The sequence below is a fragment of the Scardinius erythrophthalmus genome, assembly GCF_964197995.2.
Source record: "Scardinius erythrophthalmus genome assembly, chromosome: 6".
NCBI classification, from domain to species: domain Eukaryota; kingdom Metazoa; phylum Chordata; class Actinopteri; order Cypriniformes; family Leuciscidae; genus Scardinius; species Scardinius erythrophthalmus.
Genome location: NC_138226.1, coordinates 7,963,742 through 7,978,118, shown reverse-complemented (window position 1 = coordinate 7,978,118; position 14,377 = coordinate 7,963,742). Strand labels below are relative to the sequence as shown.

The window sequence follows — 14,377 nt, the reverse complement described above, 5'->3', positions numbered from 1 at the left end:
CTCGAAAAACTTTGCGTTCGCTTCCAGAAGCATTGAAATATCGGGTTTCCTCCCACAAAATTTTATATCAAAAAAGTTTTTCGAGCAAGCGCAAAGTTTCTCTGAGAACTCAAAAGTTGAGTGAACGCAAAAGTTTCATGTGGGAATATTTTTCTCCAATCTAATTTTTTAACCATTAACATGTCCCATTAAGCCGGGTTGCACCCAACCAGGGTTGTTTTTTTATATATATATAGTGTGTGTGTGTGTGTGTGTGTGTGTGTGTGTGTGTGTGTGTGTGTGTGTGTGTGTGTGTGTGTGTGTGTGTGTGTGTGTGTGTGTGTGTGTGTGTGTGTGTTGTATTTTTCACTCTGTCATTTTTAGTTTTTTTAGTTTCTTGAGAATTTTCTATTTTTGGTTTATTAGTGTAGTAGATTTATAACATATTATGTAACAAATTTGTTGCCTTTATATTTTAATTATTTGTAGTCATGAAACTGTATTTTAGTTTAATTTAAAATAAACCAGTGTAATTGGGGGAAAATCCAGTTAATAAAAATGTTTTCATTTAGTGTTTTAATTTAGTTTTCATTGCAGCTCAGGTATATTGAAGACTGAGTTCCGTTCAGTACGGTTCAGAATGTGTTTACCATCCTCAATAATAACTAATCTTAACCATATTTAGCACTCTAAAATAGAATTTATGATATATTCTGCTGATTTGTGAACGTAGCCTATATCAGTTTACTCTGTATAATTTCTGTGTAGTTTTGATCCTTTTAACTTCTCCTGTATGAATCTCTTGTATTTTCTGGAGACCATGTGGAGGTGATTGTGTTTCCGAGAAGCATGTGTCAGCCTTGGCCTCAACAAACAGGATTGTCCACTTGATTGCCAAGAATTCATTAGAGTCTAGAGGACTCGTTCGGCTATTAACAGTGGCTTTTTTCAATCATTTGCCACTGTTATGTTCTTGTTAAGAGTTTGCTAAATCTGTTACGAGTGGCTCTTCAACGTCAACATAATTGCTTCAAATCTTCACAGTCCAGCAACAAGAGGGCAGGCAGACACTTTACCATAGATGTTGATGCATAGAGCCACATTAGCAGCAGCTGCTCATTACTGCGATACGTCTGTGCATCCACCATATTGAAGAGGTCATGATCAGCTTGTTAACAAATGAAAGTGATTTGACAGATGCGGCAGCTTTCCCAAGATTTTCATGAGATTTGGTTTGTCATCCATGTCAGACAATGTTGCATATTGCAGATTAGTAAAACACAACATGTATTCGTATTTACGAGTGTTACAACTGGGAATGATGCTGTGTTCAGGGGTGAATTAAAATCTTAACAGGCCCACCTATCTCTCTCTTATATAAATCATTGGAAAGTTTGGCACTGTTAAAAGGATAAGATATCGCAGCGGACATTCATACTGATTTTTGGATTATGAATATAGGACTAACCTGAAGGAAAATGTTATATCTACTGTAAATGCAGGTATACTCACTTACTCGATTTCTCACAATATTCTACAAGCTTCAATGAACAATATCAATGAGAACAAACATATGTTTATGTTGCTAAGAGTGGTTGCTAGGGGTGTTGTGTAGTGATACATAGAATCGTTGGTTGAAGCGGTCATAGCCATGTTTTAACGTGAATAAAACACAGCTATTGACCAATTAGAATCAAGGATTGGAACTAACCGTTTATATATACATTACTGAACCCAAACTTTTGAACCTTTGAGTATATTATGTTTATGCTTTTTTCAACTTAAACCTTGTCTTTAGGCATCTTTACTCTCTGCATAAGAAATGCTTCTGTTTGGGGATGGATGGACTTAAAACTGAGTTTTTTAAGACAGCTTGTCAACTATACGAGTTCAGGCAACCCACCGACTAATCGATTATGAAATGAAGTAGTTTTTCACATCCTTATGGTGAGATTGCACATTTCCTTTCATCTGAATTTAGTTGATCTGCGGTAATGCTGAAAAAACCTCTTGACAGGACCGGGGCAAAGCGTTACGCTGGCATGAAGCTCACCTCGCTTTTACTAAACACCCTGCTGAAGGCCTGTCAGATTGATGTTTAGAGGCGTTAAAAAGATTTTTCTATCTCTCTAATTTTTTTTTTACGGTTATATGATTCACTTTGACGTGATCTAAATCCTCTCTAAATGTCATGTGTTGATTTTATGGCGATAAGCGATGGCCAAAGTCAACCCGCATGTGTTTGTGCAGTTAAATGATCTATGTAGCAGGTTGCTTTTGCTTAATTTGCCATTTATTGCTCTCTCCTGTACTCAATGTGTTTTTTCACCCTCGCTGCGGTGCGAGAGAGTCCCGAATAATTTATCAGGCTCAAAGAATTAGGCTACATGGCGCCAATGAATTGTTCTGTTACTCTTCACGCCGTCCATTCCTATTATCTTTCCGCTTTGCTGTAATCCCGCTTATTCTTGGCCCTCCACTTTATGCAGAGTTGGGTTTGACAGCCGTCTTCTCTCGCTCCGAAGCATGAGTGGATATCCAGTGTGTGTAGGCTGGTGACTTGCTGGCAGAGACAAGCATTTCATCACATGCTAATTGAGCAATAGATGCCGGGGATAAGTGCCTCCTACATTCACCTGTCTCCTCCATTAGAGGCAGGTCTCTCCAGCAGACCATCACTCTGAGTAGCCATATTTGTGTGGTTGTCCCTTTATCTCAGTCTGACCTCAATCTGACTGTCCTTCTCCATGACCTGTGTTGCAGATATTTGGCTTGTTCTTTAGGCACTACATAATTTGCTCTGATTTTAGGTCATTTCAAAGCAATCCCTGATGCGTTTTCAGTCTAAAGATTCTGCCGTACTAACATAGTTCTGCTCTGACCTGTCAATACAGTATATAATCAAAAGCACCATGGAATCAAAATTGACAATTCATGTGAGGGCAGGACAACCTGTCAATCACATGAGATCACCGCAAAAGCATTCCACAACCATCCAATCAATTCCCCATTGATAAAATCAAGTCCCGCGACTCCCGTCCTAATTATTATTATTATTATTTATTTTTTATTTTTTTTAAGGCCATTTTACTCTGATACACGTCACGATAGGGAAGAAAATACTAACGCAGCTTCAGTTTCATGACTATTTTAATAGCTGTTACATTGTTTTTATAAATTGAATTAACCTGACATTTTATTTCATTAAATATTGTTCAATGCCACATCTGAATGACCCTAAGGGCCCTATCTTGCACCCAGCATAATTTACTTTGTACACCGACGCATGTATCATTCCTATTTTGCACCCGACGCACAGCGGACTTTTCCCTCCACAGACGCACGTCGGTAAAAATATTACCACACAAGGGAAATCATTGTGGTGTTCATGAAGATGTGCTACAGATTTACCCAAATTATTATACACCTATTTAACCAAAGCTAATTTGGGTTGGTTTCTCCCATCCCCATACAATGTCACTTCTTTGTCTTTTACGGCCCTGACGAGAACGTTGGTCTCCTCGGCTGTGAACCGCTCCTGGCGTGCGCCTGACAAATCTGCCGTTATAATAGCAATCCGCCATGGAACAAGCGCGCCTGCTTTTAAAGTGAATGTGAGATGACGCTCTGATTGGTTTATTTCACGTTACGGCCAAACCACACCTATGAGTAATGTAGCTACTTCAGACCAACCCATTCTAGATTTTCATCGAGATCCGCCCACAAAGTTACTTGCGTTTCGTGTTTGATACTTGCATTTCAGATCATTAAAATAGGGCCCTAAATGTGTCATTGTCAATCAGTGCATGTCTTGTTTTCTTTGTCTGTGACCAAGAATGATCACCTTTTAAGTGATACATTGTGTCCTGCGATTGTTGTCCATCTGTACATAATATTCAAGCCACCTCTGTGCTGCATTAAAAAGTGTGTTGTGGTGTCATGCATGTAATACTAGAGTCTGTTAATAACATGTTATCATTTATTATTATCCGTTTGGATGTTGGTAGACATTGGAACTGACATAAGGGATGATTCTGTCAATCGCCAGTGCAGTATTCTCAAAATGGCCAAATATCGAACGATATTTTAGTCTGGATGTATGATACTAAATCACATTGGTCTGTGTTTGTGTTTTTTCAGTGCGGGACCCAAGGGCGACAATATCTATGAATGGAGATCCACCATCTTGGGCCCTCCAGGTTCAGTCTATGAGGGGGGCGTGTTCTTTCTGGATATCACCTTCTCTTCCGATTACCCCTTCAAGCCACCAAAGGTACAGTCTGGAAGCATCTCTTCCTTTTTATTCAGTATTTTTAGGTTTTAAAGTTGAATTAAGCGATTTCTGAGAATTGTTTTTGAATACTGTTAATGTTTGAAATCAACCCAAACAAACACCCATATCTTCATTGCTTCGCCCCAAAACAAACACACAGTGCAAAAATGTCTTTTTATCATAGCAGCAGTGAAGCAAAATAAAGCTTTGTGAAAAATAAAGGCAAAGATGACAAACGAACATTAAGAAAGAACAAAAAACAAACATACAGTACATCAGTATTTACAAGCAAGAGTTGGTTGTTAGTCGCCCAGCAGCACACACTCAAAACCAGAAACAACGTAATCTCTGTATCTGTTTTTTTTTAGGCCTTTCGCTTCTGTCTCTCCAGCGCTGGAAAGCTTTTCTAATATTAACACGGGTCCTAAAGCTCTTTTCTGATCTTTTTCCAGTGATATTTCCAGTGATCTATTTCCACTTTCAGCAGCGTTTTTCAGAAATCGCTTACTGCACCTTTAAAAGGGGAGATTCTCAATCCTGCTCTAATAGATCTACCTTCATGTTTTTGAGCTCTCTTGAAAAGTGTACCAGGGCAGAGGTTAGGCTCTGTTTCAAAATCTAGTGAGCTTACATGCTGTCTAGTGTGTAGTGCCTACATATGGCTGGCCAAATACTTGCCAAAACGCGGCGTTTTAGAAGGCAGCATAATCATGGTTTTAGAACCTGCATAGGCAGCTCATTAGGCTTCACAACAAGCTCTCAATCTAAATGCAAAATCAAATGGATTGGAATGTATTTGGAAGCACTTCAAAGTGAATACTTCAGATTTGTTCTTGAATATGGGGCAGAACTTAAAACAGCTGTATCAGCCATTTGATACTGTTCCTGAGCTTATAAATTCATGAATCAAAGTGAAGTCCCATGACATTTCTAACATATATGAATGTAAATGATCAGTTAAGCATTATATAATTTAATAATATTCGATGTGGTCCTCAGTTATTATCAGTAATTTTTGGTGCTCAGTTATTAATAATGTTGAAAACCCTTTTGGCTGCTTAATATTTTTGTGGAAACTGTATTACATTTTTTAGTTTAATAGAAATAGAAAGTTAAATGAACAGCATTTATTTGAAATGGAAATCTTTTGTAACATTTGTAAATGTATTTACGATCAATTTAATGTGTCCTTGCTGAATAAAAGTATTTCAACAAAAGGAAAATCCTAATTATTCCAAACTTTGGACCAGTAGTGTAATTTGCAGTGGAAAAAGCAATTAAACTATTATAGTAAAATACGAAATAGATGCATTTTCACAAGTAGACACCTAACTGTGTGTGCTATTATTAGCCTATAGTCGGTCGCAAAAGAGCAGTGGCCTTTAATTAAGATTTATTAGGTCTACCAAGGACACTCTGTAACAGATCATTCAGAACAGGTATTGACCTCTGTTAAAAATGCCTCAAGGATAATGTGATGCTTAACGATTGTGTTTGTCTGCTATTTTGTGTGCTGGATGGCTGTACATACTCCTTCAGAGCACTGGCTATTTCCAGCATAAAGTAACTAGTGCGATGCCGCAATGTGATTGTGTTTAGGGAAGCTGGTTAACTCCTGCTCGGGCTATAAACGTGAAGTGTCAACCACGCCATCGCGGATTAATTAGCATCCGAATCTCCTTCCTCAGCATGTTTGTGAATTTGTGCCTCTATGAACTGAGCGGCTCTCCGGCTCAGTCTGGCCCTCATCTCAACCGTCAGTGTCATCTGTAAACAACAAGTTTATATAAAGCTCATGGGCTGGTGGGGGCTCTTTGTTCAGATCAAGACAATGCAAAGCTCTAATCCACTAATTATAAACAGGATTCATCCTCTGCGGTGGATGCTGGGCAGAGCCAGCGGCCCACACCCCCTCATTCTTTTGTCACCAGATGAAACGCAGGGTAACTTGGGGGCCGATCTCGCCTACGTTGGTTTAGGGTCTGTGCTCTGTGAAGTCGCTGCCTGCTCTCGCTCGCTGAGCGCTGTGGCTTGGTTTGTGGTCCACTAATCTGTGCTTTTGTGAATGAGTCTCTCTGTGTTTGGAAGCAGGGTGGAAAAGACAGAGAGACAGGCGCTTCTTCTTAAAAGTTGATCTAGAAATAAAAGTATCGATTAACTCGATCTGTAAAAGGCTCTAATGCATTGGCTTGTTTACAGAGCAGTTTGGTTGGGTCATTGTGTGTTTTTAAAAAGAGCTATTTCTCTTTTAGCTTGTGTCTATTTTTTTTTATTTTTTATTTCTGTCTGTCTGTTTGAATCTCTAAAAACCCTCATGACTGTCTACTTACACAGAGAGCTGACTTTGTTGCTTAGCTAATTATGCTATTCCCTAATAAGCGTAAAAAGCTGATAATTCAATAAAGATCTGATCATGGCCAACTTTCAAACGGATTCAACCTTCAGCAAGTTTTCTAGCAGTCATATGTCTTTGAACTTAGAAAAAAAAGTTAGTTAGCCTACATAAAATTATCAGACTGACTGATCAGATGAAAAAAATAGTGGTGTGTGTGTGCATGATATATATATTATAACATTTGGTGTCCAAAGTAATTTTTTTCTGCTTTTTTTCAAATGGATATGTTTTTAATTATTTGAATAATTTGTTAGTCATCGTCATGGATCACAAGATATTACAGGCACTAATATATAATTTCCTGTAAAAAGTGTCTTAAATAGCTGAAAATTATGATTTCTTGTTGTCCAAATTAGTCGTGTATTTTTTTTCCATCATGCATCATTGTATAATAAATATTTAATTTTACTTTTCTTTTAGTAATATTTTATTTATTTTATTTATAAAAGCCCTAAATATTCATTTTCCTAATTCTACAACATTAAATTGGTTAAAAAATAAAAAAATGTGTCCATAATCTTGCGGCAATTATTTTACCGTACCATACTTTGCCTTTAAATTGGTGGAATTATCTCCCACAACTATGTAAGATACAGGAAATGATGTCACTTTCCCTCACTGATAAGATTGAAGCACTGAAAGGTATGTGTGCTCTCTCTGAGAAAAAAAGTTCTTACACCGAGTTATTTTGTAAAACGTCAAAATTCTTACCACAATATCAAAACGAAAACAGAATTTATCATTGTTTCTTTTAATCATGATTTCACTAGTGCTATGTACTCTTAGCATTTATGCTAGCAAGTAGAGTTTTTGGCTAAAAAGCTATAAATTGTCAATTCTGTTACCGTCAAACTCTGTTGCCAAGGTAGAGTAACAATGATGACAGTAACAGAGTTGACCAACAATATTATAAAGAAATGTTTTTTTCATTAAAAGTATAAAAAAAATAAAGTAGCCTAACTTATAGGCTATACAATTTTCTGAAATTAATAAAATTTTATGTTTTAATGGAAAGAATTTCTGTTAGAGAAAAAAAATTTCCCTCAACTTTTTGAAATGCAAAATGTATCTCCAATTATAAAATCACTCTGTGTGTGTATATATATTCTCTAAAATATCATAATGACTTGGATAATGGTAATGAGAGCAGTATTTGGGATAGTTATTCTTTGTCATGAATAATGCAATATCAAATTAATATAAAATGTTTATTTAAAAAAATGAATTATTTTAATATGGTATTATTAAATTATTGTTATTATTTTATCATTAATATTAGATTGTTTTTCTTTTTCTTGAATTTTCTTTTTCTATATATTTAAGTGTATGGCTTTGTTGCACTAACTATAGTAAATATTTTATGTAAAACAGTATACATTTATTTTTATATTAATATGATGTAAGTACATTTACATTCAACATTTCTGTTGACTTGTCAAGCATCTTGGATTAATATTTCTGTCTAAATGCGCCTCAGGAATGCTTCACGAAGGGATGACCAAAACAGTAAATATTATGTTATTTCAAGCTATGTAAGTGTGTGGGATTTTTTTATTGTCTGTTTATGATATTAGTATAGGATTTTTTTTTTTTTCAGGCGTGCAAGGTATTTCTCTGTATTGTTTGTCTAAATGTGACCATCTTAGAAGACAGCTGGCCACTTTCAGGAACAGTCTTTGCATTGGTTGTGTGCTTTAAAATGCTAGGCAGCTCACTAGGTTTTCTCTTCATGGGGGAGTGTCATGAACTCTCTCTTGTTTTGTTTCCCAGCGTTGTCCGTGAGGCCTGACACTAGCTGCCCGTGTCATGCTGGCTGTGTTTTCGACCGAGTCGGACTCCTAGATCACCGTGTTCATACAATACCCACATTGTGCCAGGCAGGCATGGTTATTTTGGTCGCTCTGTTTATGCTGCATCATGTGACGGACATCTTAGTATTTGCCGCAGGGGGCAGAGTGAGATGCAGCCAACAAACAAGAAGCACTCTTTATGTGTTAAGGGAACATACTAATGCATGTCCCGGACTATCCCTTGACCCTTATCCGGCAGACACGGGCCGTCCCACAGCACTGCAGTCAGCGGTGTCCCGCTGGTCCTGTAAGCCAGGGCTATAAGTCGCCAATACTCTAGATAAGGGCTACTGACACAGTTGGAAAGCTGGGTCAGGTTAAGCTTGCTTGGCTCTCGATGTCTCAATGGATCAATAGCTTTCAGGATTCAGCCCTGGCTCGGAGAGTGCTGTTAATGAGAACGAAAGCTGTGATCCAGCTCTCAAAAGCCCCCTATATAACAAGCCCTGCTAAAACGCATCCAGAGTATTAAAGCGTGGTTCTGGACTGGTGAGCTAACATAATCCCTTTTCAGATAGACTTGTTTTGTGATCGTGCCGGTTTCCTCATGTGCAGGTCACGTTCCGTACGAGGATCTATCATTGCAACATCAACAGTCAGGGTGTGATCTGCCTGGACATCCTGAAGGATAACTGGAGCCCAGCTCTGACCATCTCGAAGGTCCTGCTTTCCATCTGTTCTCTGCTGACAGACTGCAATCCAGGTGAGTACCGCAACTCAAGGCTGACATGAAAAATGTTCCAATAATTGGATAATAGGAGTGTTGTTCGGGCCATAACACCACAAATGAAAATTCTGCCATCATTTACTCTGCCTTAAACCTGTATGGCTTTTGTCTGTGGAACACAAAAGAAGATATTTTGAAAAAATTCTCTGTGAATAGAAATAAATTAATATGTTGTTTGGACCCAAATAATTTTCAAAACATATTTTGTGCTCCACAGAAGATTGAAACAGGTTAGGAATGACATGAGCGTGAGGGAAGGATGATAGAATTGAATTTTTTTGGGTCAAAATCTTTTTTGTTACAGGCAAAACAATAATAGTCAACCACACGAGGAAAAATAATCACATGGATTCCAAAGTTCAAAAAGTAAAAAAACAAACAAAAAAAAAAACCTTTTTTGAATTCATACCCCTATACAAATCTACTATTTTAACAAAATATTCTTAAACACAAGCAATATTTACAAAATAAATCAGCGACTCGAGCGCCAAATTAAATGATACAAAAACCTCAAATCCTCCTCATTAGTTTAGTCTCCAATTAGTGTTTAAACCACAAGATTACCTCACCGAATTGGGAAAAGCTCCCTCACAAAACGCTCCATTTACATGTGAATCACTCACAACACAACTTTCCGATGCTTTACGAAATTCAATGAGGAGAAAACATATTCCTCAAGAATAATAATCTAAAGCATCAAAAGTACAAAAAAAGTGCCATTAAATGTAGCATTAGCGGCTAATTTTCAATGCTGAGCGGTGCTACAACAACCTTCCAACAGCACTCAACCGGGAATAACCCACGCGCCCGGCAACAATGGCTAGAGAGAGAGAGAGAGCAACAAACACAATCACACTTCCTTAAATAATTTCCCTACCTGGTATATATACACTAAATGACAGTCACTCTCTAATTTCGTACCTCATTTAATGCATGATTGCATTATTCTGGTTCACTAGTAGGCCTCAGTCACTATGACATCAGGAAGACTACACCCACCAGATCATTTGATTAGATAATGAATTTGACCATGTGACATTTTTCAAATTCATTTACGCTTTTGATAGATTTACCGTATTTATTTGACTGAAGGCCCTGTGTGTCCAGTCCTGCTCCTGGAGAAACACTGATTAGACAGTTCAGCTGTGTTAAACAATGGTTAAGGTTAAACTCGGCAGGATATATTCCGCAATATATTTGCTTTTACACTGACCATGCCTCAAATGGGCAGAATCAGGAGCAAAGAATGATCGAAAATACAGCATTGGCTAAAAGTTGGAAAATTGACTTATCCATTTATTCAAATATAATAAACTTTTTTGATGATTTTGCAAGCATGTTGCGTAGTTGTGCTTGGAGTCAATTGTTTTATTTTTGATATCACAGTAAAACATGCCAAATTGTGCGGACATAATTTTTGACCAGGCTGTCATACAAAGAAATTATGAACGCATGCAAAAATAAGAGAGAATCAACAAAATGTGAATAACTGATTAAGTCAATGCATGTATTTTTTTTCTCCTGTGAGTTTTTTTTTTTTTTTTTTTTTTTTTTGTCAGATAAATACCTTTACCAAGTTAACCAATATAAAATATTCTCCTCATATTTTGATAATTTAATCAAACTTTTAAGATCATAAAAAAACAAATATCCCCTCTGGACATCACTTTTGGCCATTACTGTCCATGGGCAAATAACGATAAATTAAAATTAAACTGGAAAGAAAATATTTATTTAATTTGATTCCCGTTTACTGTCGACTAACCCTAAAATCAAATGAAAAATAATTGTTTGAATGGCAAAGTATCTCGACCTAAAACATGTACTACATTAATTGAAATAATGCTAAAATAAAATATAAATATCAGACGGAAAACTTGAACTAAAAAATACTTGACTCGTCAAACTAACTGAAATAAAAAAGTTTGTTGAAATAGTGAAATTACTTAATTTTACCTCAAATTAAATAAAAATAAATTAAAGATAAATAAAAAGATAAAACAACAACAACAAAAGCACATAATAAAATGACTAAAACTTAAACTAAATGGAAATGAAAATATAAAAACAAAGGCTAATTCAAAATATTAACTAATACTATAGTAGTATATAAATAATACTAATATAGCCCTGTCTACATTTTGTTAAGTGAATTGCTTGATCACATTAATCTATGAATGAATTAGAAGCTGATGACTAAACGTTATGCTTAATGTTGCATTTGTCTAGTCACGTTCATTTAAGGTCTTCATTGTTGTGTTGCTTGAAGTAAGGGAGCACCGACCTTTCGGAACAGGCCTACAGTTTGGAATCCTCTGCAAACTCAAACATCTCTGACATTGTTGTGTCAGCTGAGTCAGCACATGACAGATGTGACTGTTGAAACCCACACAGCTCTTTCATTTACTCTCAAAGATGGCTCGCTTCCCACAACTCTCTCTCTGTGTCCTTCCCCAGCGCCTGTCTGCATCTTTCAGAAGACTGTGTTCTCGTTGACTCCTGGGTATAAGAACGTCTCACTTTTTTTTCTTCTCTGTTCTTCTCTCTTTTCCCCCTGTCGTCTCTCAGCGGATCCTCTGGTGGGAAGCATAGCCACTCAGTACCTGACCAACAGAGCAGAGCATGACAGGATAGCTCGACAGTGGACCAAGAGATACGCCACATAGACGACGGGCCGCTGACACCTAGACCCCGCTCACCCCCCCATCCACCCCACCCCCTTCTTCCCAGATTCCCTTTGTCCACCCCTCCTTCCCACACTCTTCTCCTCCGCCGCCCCAGTTTCCATCACCCGCAGGAGTGTAAAGATCCAGGAGAGGCAACTTTACAACGTGCAACAAATCTTTATAGCCTTTACAATACGGACTTCTGTGTAAATGTCATACTGATTCTACCCCGTGTTTTTACCCGATACGGACTGGGAGCGCAGACAGGACCCGCCAAGGTGTAAAGGCTGCCGGAGTAGAATTTTGTAGCTGTAGATTTAGTTCTGTTTAAAAGCCTACTTGCAAGTCTTGCTTCTTTGGGATATAAAAAAAAATGTATTTTGTGATGTAATAAGGAAAATGTTCCTAAAGTCAACCAAATATTATGGTGCATTTTAGCCTAATTCATTATCTGTATGAAGTCAAAAAAATGACAAAAAAATGACAAAAAACAAAAAAAAAACAAGCTGTAGATTATTAGAAATGATGTCATTTATATGAGACCCACACTCATTTCCAGTTCTGTGGTACATGCTGTTGTGAATCTGTTATACCTTTGTCAGTTTGTAATGAAGCGATCTCATTGAACGTTTTGTAGCTCAGCTGAAATGAGCAACCACTGTAACATCCCCTCAAACACAATAAAAAAACTGTCCCCCGGGTCAAGTGTTTGTGTGTGTTCTGTTTACTCTGCTGCACCGCTTACACTGGTTATTAAGATCCGATCAGCTCAAAAGTGATGCATGGACGCTTGTAAACAGGCCATAATTACTTTATTAAATTCTTTATTATATTTTTAAAGGCTCTTATTTGGGTTTGAACCTTTTTCCTTACATTTATGAATGCATTTTTAGGGCCTTTTTTTTAACCCCCTTTAAGGTTGCATAAAATAATCGAGCAAAGGACTGACCTGGCATTTTATTCACATTTGTTAAATATTAGGCATTTTCTGTTGTGTTCAGTGACATTTTGGTTAATTTTCACTTTTCGCTGGCAACTAATAATTTTTTTAAATCATTGATTGCATAAAAAAAATTGTGTTTTCTGCATCTCAACGGGGCGCATGTTATTCCGCAGCTTTATAATCATCACAGTTTAAATTAAAAAGAGTTGTTTACACAGTTTTAAAATGTTATAACCCTACAAATCATTAAAGATATATCTATTTAATTATATATATAATGTAATTAAAGATGTAGGCAACATACCTACTGTAACAATGAAGTACTTGCATACAGTTTGCATATTGCTTGCAAAACATTTCATCAGAATATATCTTTTTTTTTTTTCAATGGCCATCAACGGAGAACCCATCTTACATAATGATGTTCAGCCAAACCCTGATCTCTTTAGTTTCCACTCATGTATGACTGACACAAGCAGATGTCCATCAAAAACTACCATTTTGAGAATACTTCCTGTTCATTTAGGGTCATATTAGTCCACAGCTGACTTGTAGAGTTGCTCACTCCACAAAACACGTGGGTATGACATTCATTAGCACTGTTATGTCATTTTTGGCATCCATGAAGGGGTCACTTGGTCTCTTGTGTACATCTCACATTCATATTGGCTCTGCCTTCTGGATGTTTCTGTAGTCAGAGTGAGATGAGATTTTTTTTTTAGGGTCGCTCCCAAAAGAACATTGGTCTCGACTCACTTTCTCTTTGGCTGTGAGTGAATTGAGATTCATTCTGACCTGTGTTGATAGTGTCAGATTTACACCCAGGAGGGCAGGGGGAATGTGAACTGCTGCCAGTCCCAACTTGAATGTTTGCAGCCCCCTGGTGGCACCTTTCTTAATCACACTTAGCTGGGAGGTGATCGAGATCCATCCAGTCTCATGTAGGGATTGATTATTTTATTGTTTGTCAGTTATCAGTTAATCATCCGTTTTATGATGTGTGGTGATTTTTTTTAAATTTGTATTATTATTGTTTTGTGAGTCTCAATGGAATATCTGAGGCTATGTTGGAGTACTAGCTTTCTTACCTGAATACTTCACAGTAAATACCTATATTATGCATTAATATCAACAATAAATGCACATGGCCTCATGTTGCATGTGAGCGCAACACATGCACGCCATTTTTAGGTACATTTTATGTAGTACAAATAGCAGAAGTGTATATATTTGAAATAAATGCTATTCTTTAAAACTTCCTATCATCAAAGAAAATATATATCATGGTTTCCACAAAAATATCGCACAGCATAATTAAGTCAAGTCACCTTCATTTATATAGTGTTTTTAACAATATAGATTGTTTCAGAGCAGCTTTACAGTAATAATAGGAAATTACAGTAACAGAGATTAACAGTTAACACACACACACTCACATTGGACTGTATTCATGTTTCTTTTGATCTAAAAATCTTTGAATAAGTATGAAGAATAAATATGAAGAGATTAAATTATATGCATACATTTGTTATTATTATTTGTAA

The 14,377-nt window shown here is 36.9% G+C and overlaps 1 protein-coding gene across 1 annotated transcript in view; it reads left to right on the top strand.

The window, feature by feature from the left end:
* ube2e3 (ubiquitin-conjugating enzyme E2E 3) overlaps window positions 1–12,590 on the top strand; it is a 41,705-nt gene extending 29,115 nt beyond the window's left edge. The window contains exons 4-6 of the mRNA XM_081367503.1: window positions 4,120–4,252; window positions 9,053–9,200; window positions 11,793–12,590. Coding sequence (XP_081223629.1) covers window positions 4,120–4,252; window positions 9,053–9,200; window positions 11,793–11,890 — 379 coding nt within the window. The 3' untranslated portion in view covers window positions 11,891–12,590. The remainder of the gene's footprint in view (window positions 1–4,119; window positions 4,253–9,052; window positions 9,201–11,792) is intronic.
* Window positions 12,591–14,377: the final 1,787 nt, after the last annotated feature.